General features: G+C 45.3%; 1 protein-coding gene and 1 non-coding gene across 2 annotated transcripts in view; one reads left to right on the top strand and one right to left on the bottom strand.

Moving 5' to 3' along the window:
• Positions 1-2,962: 2,962 nt before the first annotated feature.
• On the top strand, positions 2,963-3,034 carry TRNAD-GUC (transfer RNA aspartic acid (anticodon GUC)). The gene has a single exon. It is a non-coding gene; the product is annotated as a tRNA-Asp (tRNA).
• Positions 3,035-15,731: 12,697 nt separating this feature from the next.
• Positions 15,732-17,131, bottom strand: part of LOC128685517 (uncharacterized) — a 138,057-nt gene continuing 136,657 nt past the window's right edge. Inside the window, exon 6 of the mRNA XM_070083058.1 lies at positions 15,732-16,650. Within this exon, the coding sequence (XP_069939159.1) occupies positions 16,643-16,650 (8 nt within the window). The 3' untranslated portion in view covers positions 15,732-16,642. The remainder of the gene's footprint in view (positions 16,651-17,131) is intronic.

Here is a 17,131-nt window from a genome sequence, read left to right as displayed (position 1 = left end):
GCATATGTCCTAGTTCCTTCAATGTCTTCCGACCTCTCAAACTGTCCTAGTGTGCTCCTTGTCATTGTTTTGGCCCCGTGTGGGTTTGACAGGACCTTTGCATACATTTTAGCTCCCTTGCTCCCTCCAGACCCTTTGTTAGTGTCTGATGTAGATATTCTTGATGCTACTTCTGTACTATCTTTATCTCAAGGCTGTTTCAAAATTTTCAGCTCCTCTTCTAAGCTCTGTATCTTGGCTTCTGCTTCTGTGGCATGTTGCTCCCACATACTGCTCTCTGCAGCTAACCTCTCCTCCATCTTCCATGCAAGCTCATCTAACCTCCTTCCCCAGTCTTCCTCGCTTTTTTTGATCTCTGCTTCCCAATCCTCCCTCCCAGATTTGTCCGTCAGACCGTTATATCTTATCCTACTTCTTGGTTGCCCCATTGCACCACAGAAGGAAGGGGAAGAGATGGTTAGGGGGAGGGGAATAGATGGTTAGGGGGAGGGGGATGGATTGTTATGGGGAAGGGGGAGGATGGTTATTGGAGGGGGAGAGATGGTTGGGGGAGGGGGATAGAAGCTTTGGGGGTGGGGAAGGTGGCTAGGGGGAGGGGGAGAGGTGGTTAAGGGAAGGGGAGTATGTGTATGTGTCAAGTGTGTGTGTGTCTGTGTATGTGTGGGTTTGTGTGCGTGTGTGTGTGTGTGTGGGAGAGGGATGGGATTAAGAAGGAAGGGGGGGGGAGGGGGAGAGAAGGGTGAGGGTAGAGTGACCCCTTGAAACCGGGGAGCTTTAAGGTTGTGGGTGTGTGTGTGTGATGGGATTAGAAGGGGAGGGGAGGAGGGGGGAGGGGAAGAGAAGCATGAGGGTAGAGTGACTGCTTGAAACAGGGGTGCATTACCGTTGTGTGTGTTTGTGTGTGTGTGTGTACTCGCCTAGTAAAGGAGTGTGTGTGTGTGTATGTGTGTGTGAGTGTGTGTGTGTGTGTGTGTGTGTGTGTGTGTGTGTGTGTGTATATATATGTTTGTGTGTACTAACCTAGTTGACGTTGCAGGGGTTGAGTCCAAGCTCCTGGCCCCACCTCTTCACTGGTCGCTACAGCAGTTATTTGGTTGATGTGCGCTTCAGGAGATGTGCCTGGTGTTATAGTCACCCCAAGATCTTTTTCCTTGAGTGAGGTTTGTAGTCTTTGGCCCCCTAGACTGTAGTCCATCTGCAGTCTTCTTTGCCCTTCCCCAATCTTCATGACTTTGCACTTGGTGGGATTGAGCTCCAGGTGGCAATTGCTGGACCAGTTCTGCAGCCTGTCCAGATCCCTTTGTAGTTCTGCCTGGTCTTCGATCGAATGAATTCTTCTCATCAACTTCACGTCATCTGCAAACAGGGACACCTTGGAGTCTATTCCTTCCGTCATGTTCACAAATACCAGAAACAGCACTGGTCCTAGGACTGACCCCTGTGGGACCCCGCTCGTCACAGGTGCCCACTCTGACACCTCGCCACGTACCATGACTCGCTACTGTCTTCCTGACAAGTATTCCCTGATCCATTGTAGTGCCTTCCCTGTTATCCCTGCTTTGTCCTCCAGTTTTTGCACTAATCTCTTGTGTGGAACTGTGTCAAACGCCTTCTTGCAGTCCAAGAAAATGCAATCAACCCACCTCTCTCTCTCTCTTGTCTTACTGCTGTCACCATGTCATAGAACTCCAGTAGGTTTGTGACACAGGATTTCCTGTCCCTGAAACCATGTTGGCTGCTGTTGATGAGATCGTTCCTTTCTAGGTGTTCCACCACTCTTCTCCTGATAATCTTACAGTGTGTGTGTGTGTGTGTGTACTCGCCTAGTAAAGGTGTGTGTGTGTGTACTCGCCTAGTAAAGGTGTGCGTGTATGTGTGTGTGTGTGTGTGTGTGTGTGTGTGTGTGTGTGTGTGTGTGTGTGTGTGTGTGTGTGTGCGTATGTGTGTGTGTTCGTGTGTTTGGGGGAGGTGTGATGGGGAGATGCTGCTAATAAATGCCAGTAGAAATGCCAGTAATTCTAAAAAACTTACCAATAGCATTTCTAACACTTATCAATTCTACTTATAAAATACGGAAATTGGTACTAGGTAGGTGTGTGTGTGTGTGTGTGTGTGTGTGTGTGTGTGTGTGTACTCGCCTAGTAAAGGTGTGTGTGTGTGTATGTGTGTGTGTGTGTGTGTGTGTGTGTGTGTGTGTGTGTGTGTGTGTGTGTGTGTGTGTGTGTGTGTGTGTGTGTGTGTGAGGGAGAGATGGTTAGGGGGGTAGGGGAAGGGTTGTTGTGGTTGAAAGATCCGTTATACCTCTCTGTCGTGTAGGCCCAAATTTAGTCCCAGCTGTCCTTCCTTGTGTTGCTACTCTCTCCACTTATTGCACTTTCTGGATTTAAGTATCAGTTACTGCTGGTTATTATCCTATTCCTTGCTCACACTGAGAGAGGACCTCCTAGCTTACAGTTGGCAGGACCTAGCTAAGTACTCGACCCACAACACCACGCTTAGGCAAGTACATACAGCTGGCAGCGCTGAACTCGTTGACTCTTGACTCCTGGTTCCACTTCAGTTTCTTCTCTGTCTGAATTTTATCCCATTTACAATGCGTCAATCACAGCACAAGATTTGCACTTCACTACTGCCTTGGGGTCACCTTATCATTTATAATTTATGATGGCTGTGATATGATGGTGTGAGTGTGTGTGTGTGTGTGTGTGTGTGTGGTGTCTATGTGTGTGTGTGGTGTGTGTATGTGTGTGTACTCACCTATTTGTACTCACCTATTTGTGGTTGCAGGGGTCGAGTCCTAGCTCCTGGCCCCGCCTCTTCACCGGTTGCTACTAGACCCTCTCTCTCCCCGCTCCATGAGCTTTATCAAACCTCGTCTTAAAACTGTGTATGGTTCCTGCCTCCACTACGTCATTTTCTAGGCTATTCCACTGCCTTACAACTCTATGACTGAAGAAATACTTCCTCGGTAGTATAGTGGTGAGTATCCCCGCCTGTCACGCGGGAGACCGGGGTTCGATTCCCCGCCGGGGAGGACAATGTTTTGTGGCCCGGTGGTCTGGTGGCTAAAGCTCCCGCTTCACACACGGAGGGCCCGGGTTCGATTCCCGGCGGGTGGAAATTCCGACACGTTTCCTTACACCTATTGTCCTGTTCACCTAGCAGCAAATAGGTACCTGGGTGTTAGTCGACTGGTGTGGGTCGCATCCTGGGGGACAAGATTAAGGACCCCAATGGAAATAAGTTAGACAGTCCTCGATGACGCACTGACTTTCTTGGGTTATCCTGGGTGGCTAACCCTCCGGGGTTAAAAATCCGAACGAAATCTTATCTTATCTTATCTTACTATCTCTCTGACTCATTTGTGTCTTCAACTTCCAATTGTGGCCTCTTGTTTCTGTGTCCCCTCCCTGGAACATCCTGTCTTTGTCCACCTTGTCTATTCCAAGCAGTATTTTATATGTCGTTATCATGTCTCCCCTGACCCTCCTGTCCTCCAGTGTCGTCAGGCCGATTTCCCTTAATCTTTCTTCATAGGACATTCCCCTTAGCTCTGGAACTAACCTTGTCGCAAACCTTTGTACTTTCTCTAGTTTCTTGACGTGCTTTATCAAGTGCGGGTTCCAAACAGGTGCTGCATACTCCAGTATGGGCCTGACATACACGGTGTACAGTGTCTTGAATGATTCCTTACTAAGGTATCGGAATGCTGTTCTCAGGTTTGCCAGGCGCCCATATGCTGCAGCAGTTATCTGATTGATGTGTGCTTCCGGAGACATGCTCGGTGTTATACTCACCCCAAGATCTTTCTCCTTGAGTGAGGTTTGCAGTCTTTGGCCACCTAGCCTATACTCTGTCTGTGGTCTTCTGTGCCCTTCCCCTATCTTCATGACTTTGCATTTGGCAGGATTAAATTCGAGAAGCCATTTGCTGGACCAGGTGTCCAGTCTGTCCAGGTCTCTTTGAAGTCCTGCCTGGTCTTCATCAGATTTAATTCTCCTCATTAACTTCACATCATCTGCAAACAGGGACAATTCTGAATCCAACCCTTCCGTCATGTCGTTCACATATACCAAAAATAGCACTGGTCCTAGGACCGACCCCTGTGGGACCCCGCTCGTCACAGGTGCCCACTGTGATACATCATTACGTACAATGACTCGTTGTTGCCTCCCTGTCAGGTATTCTCTGATCCATTGCAGTGCCCTTCCTGTTATATGCGCCTGATGCTTTAGCTTCTGCACTAATCTCTTGTGAGGAACTGTGTCAAAGGCCTTCTTGCAGTCCAAGAAGATGCAATCAACCCACCCCTCTCTCTCTTGTCTTACTTCTGTTATTTTATCGTAAAACTCCAGAAGGTTTGTGACACAGGATTTGCCTTCCGTGAATCCGTGCTGGTTGGCATTTATACTCCTGTTCCGTTCCAGGTGCTCCACCACTCTCCTCCTGACAATCTTCTCCATAATTTTGCATACTATACACGTCAATGACACAGGTCTATAGTTTAGTGCCTCTTTTCTGTCTCCTTTTTTATAAATGGGAACTACATTTGCCGTCTTCCATACCTCAGGTAGTTGCCCAGTTTCCAGGGATGTGTTGAAGATTGTGGCAAGTGGCACGCACAACATATCTGCTCCCTCTCTAAGGACCCACGGGGAGATGTTGTCCGGTCCCATTGCCTTTGAGGTATCGATGTCCCATAGCAGTTTCTTCACCTCCTCCTCATCTGTATGTATGTCGTCCAACACTTGTTGGTGTATTCCTTGCTGGTGTCCCCATCTGGTCTGTCCCCCCAGAGTCCTTCCTGTCTCTACTGTAAATACTTCCTTAAATCTCGCGTTGAGCTCCTCACATACCTCTTGATCGTTTCTTGTGAGTTCTCCACCTTCTTTCCTCAGCCTTATCACCTGGTCCTTGACTGTTGTCTTCCTCCTAATGTGGCTATACAACAGTTTCGGGTCAGATTTGACTTTCGATGCTATGTCGTTTTCATACTGTCGCTGGGCCTCCCTCCTTATCTGTGCATACTCGTTTCTGGCTCTTCTACTAATCTCCTTGTTTTCCTGGGTCCTATGCCTCCTGTACCTTTTCCATTCTCTGTTGCACTTAGTTTTTGCCTCCCTACACCTTCGGGTAAACCAAGGACTCGTTTTGGTCTTCCTATTATTTCTGTTTCCCTTGGGAACAAAACTTTCCTCTGCCTCCTTGCACTTTGTTGCCACATATTCCATCATCTCGTTTACTGATTTTCCTACCATTTCTCTGTCCCACTGAACCTCCTGCAGGAAGTTTCTCATACCTGTGTAGTCCCCCCTTTTATAGTTTGGCCTGACCCCTTCAGTTCCTGTTACCTTCTCCACTTGTAACTCTACTATATAGTCAAAACTCAGCACCACATGATCGCTAGCTCCAAGGGGCCTCTCGTAAGTGATGTCCTCAATGTCCGAACTGCTCAGGGTGAACACAAGATCCAGTCTTGCTGGCTCATCCTCCCCTCTCTCTCTGGTTGTGTCCCTGACATGTTGATGCATGAGGTTTTCAAGTACCACATCCATCATCTTGGCTCTCCATGTTTCGGGACCCCCATGTGGCTCCAGGTTTTCCCAGTCGATCTCCCTGTGGTTGAAATCGCCCATTACCAGTAACTTTGCTCTGCTCGAGTGAGCTCTTCTTGCCACCTCAGCCAGTGTGTCCACCATCACCCTGTTGTTTTCTTCGTACTCCTCTCTTGGCCTCCTGCAGTTCTGTGGTGGGTTATACATCACTCCAATGACTACTTTATGTTCTCCGGACTGAATTGTACCTACAATGTAGTCTCTTTCTCCAATCATGTCCATGCCTTCCATTTCCTCAAATCCCCATCGGTGTTTTATGAGCAGTGCAACCCCTCCTCCCCCTCTACTCCTTCTATCTTTCCTCAGGATCTGATATCCTGTTGGGAAGATTGTGTCTGTTATTGTCTCAGCGAGTTTTGTTTCTGTGACTGCTATGATGTCTGGGGATTTTTCACTGATTCTTTCATTCCACTCCTCATGTTTATTCGTTATTCCATCCGCGTTTGTGTACCAAACCTTGTTTCTTTTCTATCATTGTGGTCATGCAAGAATATTGGGGTTGGGGGAGGGAGAGCCTTGGTGGGGGCCTATATGGGGCTGTGGTGTAGGTGGGGTTTGTGTTGATGGGGGTGGGGTCAGAATGCCCATAAGGGACAGCTGTTGGGGTGAGGTTTGTGATATGGGGGTTGGTGGTAGAGGGAACAGTGAGTGGGTTGTAGTATAGGTTGCTCAGTTGCGTTGGGAATGTCGCGGGTGGAGTCTTTTGGTGGGAGATTCTGTGGGGTGTGTTTGCCCTTCCTCCTGTGTCTGGGTCCTGCTCATTTTCATTGCTTCCCGTTCCTCCTTGCGTCTCTGTACCCTCTCTTTCAGTGTAGTCCTTTCTTCTTGTGTTCTGTCGCGGTCGAGGTATACTCTCTGGTACCCCTCTTTGTCCCTCAGTCTTGCTTTCTCTTGCAGAATCCTGGTTCGAACTGATTCTTCCTTGAAAGTTACTCTGACAGGCCGTATCCTTCCACTCGCAAACCACCCAATTCTCTGAAAATTTGTCACCTGGGTCATATTGCCCTCCCCTATTGTTTTCATAATGCCTTCAATCATTTTTTTCTCCTCCTGTTTTATTTCTTCAAAGTTGGCCCCCTTGGCTTCTTGGAGCCCATACACAAAAACTGACCTCGCCCTTTCCTCCTCCCACTGAGTCTCCATCTGTGTCCTCTGAGGCATTTTATTTCCTTCCATTGACATGTTCTTGCCTTCAGTCCCTGTCATATCTGAAACTTCTATTCTCAGTGAACTGTCTTTCCTGATCAGCTGTCCCTTGCTACTGCAGTTGGCTGTTAGAATCTCTGCATATAGCATACCTTCATTGTCCTCGGACCTGTCGTTTTGATCTTAGTGTGCTCGCGTTCGTTTCCCCTTTGGGCCCCTAACCCCACGTGGGTCTGATAGGGCCTTCTGCAGGCGGCATGTCTGCCTTGTTGCTACCATCCCCTTGTCTGCGCCTGACTTTGAATTTCCTGATGTCACATCTGAATTGTCATTTGTCTCTCTAATCTGTTTCACGCTTTGCAGTTTCTCTTCTAAGCACTGTATCCCTAGCTTCTGCTGCTAAGACCTGTACTTCCCACTTCCTGCACTCTTCAGCTATCCGCTCCTCCATTTTCTTACCAAGCTCTACTATCTTCCTTCCCCACTCTTCCTCCCTTTTTGGAGCTCTAACTCCCAGTCTTTCCTCCTGGTTCGTCTACCAGATCTCTGGTTTTCCGTCCTCTAAGGCCACCCATATTACCACAGACAGAAGGCTAGGGAGGAGGGGTGTAGGGAGGGGGAGAGAAAGATAGAGAAAGAGGGAGGGAGAGGAGGAGAGAAAGGAAAGTAGAAAGAGGGGAGAGAGAGGAGGGAGTATGGGGGGTGAGGGAGAGAGAGAGAGAGAGAGAGAGAGGGAGAGAGAGAGAGGGAGAGAGAGAGAGAGAGAGGGAGAGAGAGAGAGAGAGAGGGAGAGAGAGAGAGGGAGAGAGAGAGAGGAGAGAGAGAGAGAGAGAGAGAGAGGGAGAGAGAGAGAGGGAGAGAGAGAGGGGAGAGAGAGGGGAGGGAGAGAGAGGAGAGAGGGAGGAGGGGAGAGAGGGAGGGAGGGAGAGGAGGAGGGAGGGAGAGAGGAGAGAGAGGGAGGAGGGAGAAAGGAGGGAGAGGGAGAGGAGAGGGAGAGAGGGAGGAGGGAGGGAGAGGGAGGGAGAGAGAGAGAGGGGGACAGGGAGCGAGGAGAGAGAGAGAGGGAGAGACGGAGAGAGGAGGGGAGGAGAGAGAGAGAGAGAGAGGGAGAGAGGGAGAGAGAGAGAGAAAGAGAGAGAGAGAGAGAGAGAGAGAGAGGGAGAGAGAGAGAGGGAGAGAGAGAGAGAGAGAGAGAGAGAGGGAGAGAGAGAGAGAGAGAGAGAGAGAGAGAGAGAGAGAGAGAGAGAGAGAGAGAGAGAGAGAGAGAGAGAGAGAGAGAGTGGGTGAGGGGAACGGGAGGGAAAGAGGCTAGAGAGAGAGAGAGAGAGAGAGAGAGAGAGAGAGAGAGAGAGAGAGAGAGAGAGAGAGAGAGAGAGAGAGAGAGAGAGAGAGAGAGAGAGGGAGAGAGAGAGGGAGAGAGAGAGAGAGAGAGAGGGAGAGAGAGAGAGAGAGAGAGAGAGAGAGAGAGAGAGAGAGAGAGGGAGAGAGAGAGAGGGAGAGAGAGAGAGGGGGAGAGAGAGAGGGGGAGAGAGGAGAGGAGGGAGGCAGAGGAGAGAGGAGGAGGGAGAGGGAGGAGAGGGAGAGGAGGAGAGGGAGAGGAGGGGAGAGGGAGATGGAGGAGAGGGAGGAGAGGAGAGAGGAGGGAGAGGAGAGGAGAGGGGAGAAAGAGGGAGGGAGAGAGGAGAGGGAGGAGAGGGAGAGGAGAGAGGGGAGAGGGAGAGAGGGAGAGGAGAGAGAGAGAGGGGGAGGGAGGGAGAGGAGGAGAGAGAGAGGGGAGAGAGGGAGGAGGGAGGGAGAGGAGAGGGAGGGAGAGAGGGAGAGAGAGAGAGAGAGAGAGAGAGAGAGAGAGAGGGAGAGAGAGAGAGGAGAGAGAGAGAGGGAGAGAGAGAGAGAGAGAGAGAGAGAGAGAGAGAGAGAGAGAGAGAGAGAGAGAGGGAGAGAGAGAGAGAGAGAGAGAGAGAGAGGAGAGAGAGAGAGAGAGAGAGAGAGAGAGAGAGAGAGAGAGAGAGAGAGAGAGAGAGAGAGAGAGAGAGAGAGAGAGAGAGGAGTGGAGGAGGGTGAGGGGGGACGGGAGGGAAAGAGGCATGAGAGGGAGAAAGAAATGCGAGGGAGGGAAAGGTAAGAGGGGGTGAAAGGTCTATGGGGGAGGCGGTCAAATTCCAAGTATCAGCTGTGTACTCACCTAGTTGTGGTTTCAGGGTCGAGACCCAGCTCCCTGGCCCTGGAGTGTATGTTGTGTGCGTGTGTGTGTGTGTGAGCACGTCAGTTGTTTATATGTCCCAGAAAATACAATTCACTTCTGTGTATCGGTAATACTAATGAGATACCATTAACACTGAGAGTAGTTCTAATAATTATAATACTAGCGTGTGTTAGCAAGTCATGATAATCGCTCTGGAGCAGGGTTTAGATAGCGAGTTACCAGTGACCGCAGGGCCTGGCTATCACTCAGACTTCCCCCCAACCACAAAACAGGTGATTTGTACGTTACTGGTCAGAGGGGACGTCCATCCAGGTGCCTGATGTACGATGCTTGCTGTACGATGCTTGCTGTACGATGACTCGTGCACCTCGCCCTTCCTCCACTGGCTTCTTCGCTATTCTTATCTCGTTGCCCTTTTGAGTCCTCATTTACCACACTTATCACTTGTATACTGCTACTTTTATAATTTACACTTCACTTTTGGTAAGTACACTACTTATTTGTGATGACACCAACCTGTTATGGCGGCGGCTGCTACCTCAGGCCTACTGCTGCCACCACCTCTGCTTATATTTACGTATTGAATGTATATATATATATATCCCCTTTCTGGCTAGCTTGTTCACGCTGTGTGCTACATCACATTTTGTCGTTAGCCACCCTCTTAATTCTATTTGGTCTTTTTCTTAGTCACTCGCTTTGTACTTTGTATATGTGTAACAATGTGGCAACAGGTGCCAACTAGGCCTCAACGAACTGGCACTTTGAAATTTTGTTGTATAATTTCAGGCTTTCCCTCGCCTTTACTTTATTTATTTTTGCTAATATATTGGTTATCACTTGTAGGGTTGTTCACTGACGTTGTCACTAACACTGTTTGCTTCTAGCTGCTAAAACACGCCCTAAAAGCACTAAGATTCTCGGAGCCTGGCGCTTGTGACCCACTACACTGGCGCGTGTGTGTGTGTGTGTGTGTGTGTGTGTGTGTGGTGTCTATGTGTGTGTGTGGTGTGTGTATGTGTGTGTGTGTGTATGTGTGTGTGTGTCTATGTGTGAAGGCTTACTCAGCCCTGTAAAAACTTCAGTCAGTATTACCAAGGCTGGCTCCTCCTCAGGAAAATTAATGAATAGAAAAAGAAATAATAACAGACAACGATAAACACTTTATTATTTAGAAACGGAAAATGAAAAACAATAAAACATGAATGGGTATCCTAATTAAAAGAAAAATGAAAAATAAAATGAAAAAAATTACATTTGAACTCAACGCTAATACAGTGGTCCCCAGCTTTTCGTAGTTCCTGGCAATATTAAAATTCGCCAGTCATAGAGGTATTTTCGTATAAACATGGACTCGCTTTTCATAGGTTGACTCGCGAGTCGTAGTTCGTCCGGGACGTGTACCCATGGCGTGAGCCAGGGCGGCAGACAGTCTGGCATTGTTTACCAGTGAGCGAAGGTCCCCTCACGTGCTCCAGCGAAATATTTTATAATATTCCATTTATTTTAGTGCTTGCAAGTACTAAATAAGCTACCATGGCTCCAAAGAAAGCTCCTAGTGCCAAGCCTGTGGTAAAGAAGGTGAGAAATACGATTGAATTTAAGAAAACCATCATTGAACAATATGAAAGTGGTACAAGTGTGGCCGAACTGTCCAGGATGTATAAGAAACCCTACACAACCTTATGTTCCATAGTGGCCAAGAAAAATGAAATAAAGGATGCTGTTGTTGCAAAGGGAGTAACTATGCTGACAAAAATGAGATCACCAGTACTGGAAGAGGTTGAAAAGTTATTATTGGTGTGGATAAATGAGAAACAATTAGCAGGAAATACTCTTATGACTTCGTTTATTTGTGAAAAGGCTAGGCAGTTGCATGAAGATTTGGTAAAGAAATTGCCTGCAAATAGTGGTGAAGTGAGTGAATTTAAGGCCAGCAAAGGCTGGTTTGAGAGATTTAAGAACCGTACTGGCATACACAGTGTGGTAAGGCATGGTGAGGCTGCCAGTTCGGACCACAAGGCGGCTGAAAAATATGTGCATGAATTCCAGGAGTACATAGAGGCTGAAGGACTGAAACCTGAACAAGTGTTCAATTGTGACGTAATAGGCCTCTTTTGGAAGAAAATGCCAAAGAGGACCTTCATTACACAAGAGGAAAAGGCAATGCCAGGACACAAGCCTATGAAAGACAGGCTGATGCTAATGTTCTGTGCTAATGCTAGTGGGGATTTCAAAGTGAAGCTGGTACTAGTGTACCATTCTGAAAATCCCAGAGTGTTCAGGAAAAACAATGTTATGAAGAGTAAATTGTGTATGTTTTGGAAATTTAATAGTAAGGCATGGGTCACGAGGGAAATTTTCGTCGAGTGGTTCAATGAAGTGTTTGGCCCTAGTGTGAAGGAGTATCTCCTGGAAAAGAAATTGCATCTCAAGTGCCTGCTAGTAATGGACAATGCACCTGCTCATCCTCCAAACTTGGATGACCTAATTTTCGAGGAGTTTGGGTTCATCACAGTAAAGTTCTTGCCCCCGAATACCACTCCTCTCCACCAACCCATGGACCAGCAGGTTATTGCAAACTTTAAAAAACTCTACACAAAAGCAATGTTTCACAGGTGCTTGACTGTGACCACAGACACTCACTTGACCCTAAGGGAATTTTGGAGAGAACACTTCAGCATCCTCCACTGCATAACCCTTATAGGTATGGCTTGGAAGGGAGTGACTACCAGGACTTTGAACTCTGCCTGGAGAAAATTGTGGCCAGATTGTGTCGACAAGAGGGATTTTGAAGAATTTGGGACTGACCCTAATGAGCCTATGTCTGTTGTAAAATCAATTGTGGCACTGGGGAGTTCCATGGAGTTGGATGTGAGTTTGGAGGATGTGGAAGAATTGGTGGAAGACCACAATGAAGAGCTCACCACTGAGGAGCTGCAAGAGCTTCAGCAGGAAGAGCAACACATCGCAGCTCAGAATCTTGCTGCAGAGGAGGAGGAAGAGAGATGGAAGAAGGTGCCTTCTTCAGAAATTAAAGAGATTTTTACTATGTGGGGCAAGATGGAAAGCTTTATGGAGAAACATCACCCTAACAAGGTTGTTGCAAGCCAGGTTGGCAACATGTACATGACAAAGTCTTGGGCCATTTAGGGAAGTGTTAAAGAGACGCTAGAAACAGAGCTCTCTCCACAGTTATTTTGTGAGACAAGACTCCAGTGACTCTCAAGGTGGTCCTAGTGGCATTAAGAAACAGAGAAGAGAAGCAACCCCAGAAAAGCAAATGGTACCTGAGGTGTTGATGGAAGGGGATTCCCCTTCCAAACTATAAACAATCCACTCTCTCTCCTCCTCCAGTCTCCCATACACCAAGAAAAATCTCCAATAAAGGTAAGTGTTATGCTGTTAATGTTTCATTCATCATTTTCCATTGTATTGTTTATGTACTACATGCATATTTCATGTTAAAAATTTTTTTGTTTTAATACTTCTGGGTGTCAGGAACGGATTAATTGTATTTACATTATTTCTTATGGGGAAAATTGATTCGTAAATCGTAAATTTCGTTTATAGTAACGGCTCCAGGAACGGATTAATTACGAACGAGGGACCACTGTGTAGGTATATCGTGGTAATGGGGTGTCAGGTGACACTGAGCGTTGTTGAAATCGTAGCCATTGCTGATGTGGGGGGGGGGGTTGCAGGTGTTGGTGACCACCACTGGCTCGTTCTTCACAGAGTATAGCCGTGTGTAATTACTTCAGATGACAGGAAAACATGTTCGTTACCACTTCTATGATGAGGGGTTAGGTCCTGTGTTGGTTTACATAGCAGGTAAGTAGACTAAACATGGGACGTCTCAGGACGTTAGTCTGTCTCTTTCTATTCTTCTCGTTGGTTGGCAGGTGACCCTCTCTGTCATTCCAAGCTGTAAAGTGAGACAGATTACCCACTGCTTAGGAAATCACTCTCCATGATAAGTACAATACCTAAAAGATGTGGTGATTATTAAAACATTTAATAGATAAAGACTGAAAGGATTAAGTTAATTATTGGTTTGTTAACTGCTCATTACTCTGTAATTTGTCTATGATTGTAATCATGTGATAATGTGTTTATCATTCATTACCTTTGAAACTTGTCATGATTGTGACCAGCTCTACCTGGAGCTCATTACCTTCGTAAATTCTCATGATTAATGTGTTTGATTCATTACCTTCGCAATTATTTATGTGTGACCAGCTCTACCTGGAGCTCATTACCTTTGTAACTTGGTCATGATTATGACCAGATCTAGTTCATTACCTTTGTAACTTGCTCAGCTATCAAAACTTTGGAGTCCAGTCCCTGGACCAATTATGTACCTCTGTAATCTTTTGACTACCGCCCACAGGATGGGTATGGGGTGCATAATAAACATATTAAACTAACTAACTGGTCAAAAGTGAAGCTTTCAACCAATAAGTCCACTAAAATATGATCAGGCGTGTACTTACAGTAGTGTTGGGAGCTGTGAGTCGAGTGATTTACTGTTTGACCGGAGCCCCACACGTCACCTTTCGGGGGTGGAGGGAAGAGGGAGGGGAAGGGATAACGGGAGCTAGAGTGACCCTACCTTAACAAGCAGCCAGCAATCAAACTATCACTTTCGGGGAGGGGGAAAAAGGGGGGGGGGGAATAGTGGGAGCTGGACTTACCCTACCTTAACAAGTAGCCGGCAATGAAACTATTGTTACTATACACTCCCTCGCTACTCCTATCTATTGAACTTTTCCCTCACACTATGTGTTTAATAATTATGGATACCGGAAAATACAGCAGCCCTTGCTTCTAACTGCAGATTTACAAGCTTTCATCACAAATTCTCCAAATTATTAAAGAAATATCTCATAGACATGTGAGAAGTTATTATTATTATTATTATTATTATTATTATTAAAGATTCGCCGGTATTCTCCCGGCCCGGGCCTTTTTTGCAAGTGGTGGCCCGGCCTTGGCTCCCTCTTTAGGGAGTGTCTGAGACCTAAGTCTGCCATCCCCGCCCCAAGGGGGTTAATAGGAATGACAGTCTTGTGAGCTGCAAGCTCTGGCTCAGGCACCTTCTCTACCCTAAAAGGGCTAGGCATGGTGTCGATGCACGTGAGAACAGAGAGCACCGAGTGGTAGTGTATGAACTAATTACCTAACCACAGTCCAGGTTAAACTTAGTTATTATTATTATTATTATTATTATTATTATTATTATTATTATTATTATTATTATTATTATTATTATTATTATTATTATTATTTCCTAGATAATATATTTTTCAATTGTTACTAATAATAGAGTTTGAGTTCGGAGGAACACTGTGTCCACTCTGCCTCCTGCATTACTTTATCATTACTACAGACTAATTATTTGTCTGGTGACATGAATCTGATCCTATTTAATACTAGGCTACTTTATGTGATGTTATATAATACTTTACAACACATATGTGATCACGTAACATAAGGTAAGCAAATGCTGCCTGTATCTTCCAGGCAGATACAGCAGAAGTCACTGAACTCAGATCACTTTGTATATAATCAACGCTCATCGAATACTTACACTCACTTGATATTATTGGTGGTGTTATCAGTGTATATCTCTGGCACTCTTGTAGGCGGTGGTTACCTTGCAGCTTTGTCTATACAACTTTAATAGCTGACAGTGTGGGTGGACGTCTACTCTCATCGCCTCCGTGATTCTATGTACTTTATCTACTCCTTTGTTGTTGAGACATGGAAGTATATTTAACTTATTGTTCGTCTTTGTGGTATCTGTTAGGTAAAATAACACAATTACGACTAATGGAACATTTTATTGTGGCAATGAATCGCTCTCCAGGAACTTTGTCAAGCGAAAACTGTATAGCCATGATAAAATGTCGCATTAGTCGCATTTGAGTTCTTTTATTTAACATATTGTTGGTAATTCTAGCAATATTAACACAACTTGTGGTATCTGTTAACATAAACCAGTTGGTTTTATTAATTGTTTAATCATTAACGAACCATTGGTTATAAGAGATACTCGTATATGTAATAAATTATTGTCTAGATTATAATTTTCTTTTTCAATTTCATACAACTGTAATCTGAGGAAAGTCAACTTAATTATAAGCATTGAAATTCCTAATATATATATTCCCTTGCCTATGATTTTAATAAATTTACATTACCAATAAGATACTTCTATCATTATCCTCCTGACATATTCTAAATGATTAAAATCATAACCATAATTTTTTAAAGGGGTTGACAGGTCAGCTAACGGAAGGTCTCTGTCAGATGACCAAAAGCTCGAGCTGCGGGTCATCATATAACTAAGACCCGCGTCAGGAAACACTTGTCCTGTTTCCTGAGAAACATTACCTAACCTGGGAGGCCTGGTCATGGACCGGGCCGCGGGGGCGTTGATCCCCGGAATAACCTCCAGGTAACCTCCAGGTAACCTCCAGGTAACCTCCAGGTAACCTCCAGGTAACCTCCAGGTAACCTCCAGGTAATCTATCCTCCTGATATGATGAACTGTAGCTTCTTATGTTATAATTTCTGCTTACTCTTTCATATATTTTGGTGACTCTTTTTGTAATATCAGCACACATGTCAGACTGAGGAAAAAGCAGCCCTGATCAATCAAACAGTTAGTGTTGGCACATGATAGAAGAGTACATTAATTACGACAAAACTTACTGTGTTGATGTAATTTAGGTATATTGATTTAATTCAAAATGACACTGGATATTTGCAAGATTTATTTCTTCAATAAAAGCATGAGCAAGAATGCATTACACAAACAGTTTATGATATTTATATGAAAGCTTAACATAATTTTTTTGAATGAGGCCAAAAAAATTATTATAACAAAATTTTTTAACACATTTTAAAGAAAAATCCCGTTATGAAGCGTGAGAGGTTTCCAGTGTATTACTGCCTCTTGGTATGTAAACAGTAAATATGAAGCGTGAGAGGTTTCCAGTGTGTTACTGCCTCTTGGTATGTAAACAGTAAACATGAAGCGTGAGAGGTTTCCAGTGTGTTACTGCCTCTTGGTATGTAAACAGTAAACATGAAGCGTGAGAGGTTTCCAGTGTGTTACTGCCTCTTGGTATGTAAACAGTAAACATGAAGCGTGAGAGGTTTCCAGTGTGTTACTGCCTCTTGGTATGTAAACAGTAAACATGAAGCGTGAGAGGTTTCCAGTGTGTTACTGCCTCTTGGTATGTAAACAGTAAATATGAAGCGTGAGAGGTTTCCAGTGTGTTACTGCCTCTTGGTATGTAAACAGTAAACATGAAGCGTGAGAGGTTTCCAGTGTATTACTGCCTCTTGGTATGTAAACAGTAAATATGAAGCGTGAGAGGTTTCCAGTGTGTTACTGCCTCTTGGTATGTAAACAGTAAACATGAAGCGTGAGAGGTTTCCAGTGTATTACTGCCTCTTGGTATGTAAACAGTAAATATGAAGCGTGAGAGGTTTCCAGTGTATTACTGCCTCTTGGTATATGAACAGTAAACATATAATGATCAATAAAGCAACAAGGAAGACATATCTCCAGAGGATCAAGACATTCCCATCATTTTCATATATATTATTCCACTGATTAAGGACACTTCCCTGGAGAGTGTCACAGACTGTCTCACACGACTGTTCACACATCTGAAGAAAGAAGACATTCACGATTAGTAAGTTTTACAGAAATATTTTGATAAAAATAATATTGACTGATTTGTCACCGAAACATCTAATATTATCTTCAGGTTTTGAAATCTTCACGCAGTATAGAAATACACACAGAAAGATTAATACTAACACAGAAAAAAAAACACAGACACGCAAACACACACAGACACACACACACACACACTCACATATACATATGCACACACACACATACACATACACACACATACAAACGCCCACACACACAAACAAATACAAACCCCCCACACACACAAACACACACAAACACACATACACACACACACACACACACACACACACACACACACACACACAAACACACACACACACACACACACACACACACACACACACACACACACACACACACACACACACACACACACACACACACACATACACACGTTTCGATGGAAGGAACTAAAACACCTAAGAG

Source organism: Cherax quadricarinatus, chromosome 8 (genome assembly GCF_038502225.1).
Source record: "Cherax quadricarinatus isolate ZL_2023a chromosome 8, ASM3850222v1, whole genome shotgun sequence".
NCBI classification, from domain to species: Eukaryota; Metazoa; Arthropoda; class Malacostraca; order Decapoda; family Parastacidae; genus Cherax; species Cherax quadricarinatus.
Note: the sequence above shows the minus strand (reverse complement) of the source record. Positions and strands in the feature narration are given on the sequence as shown.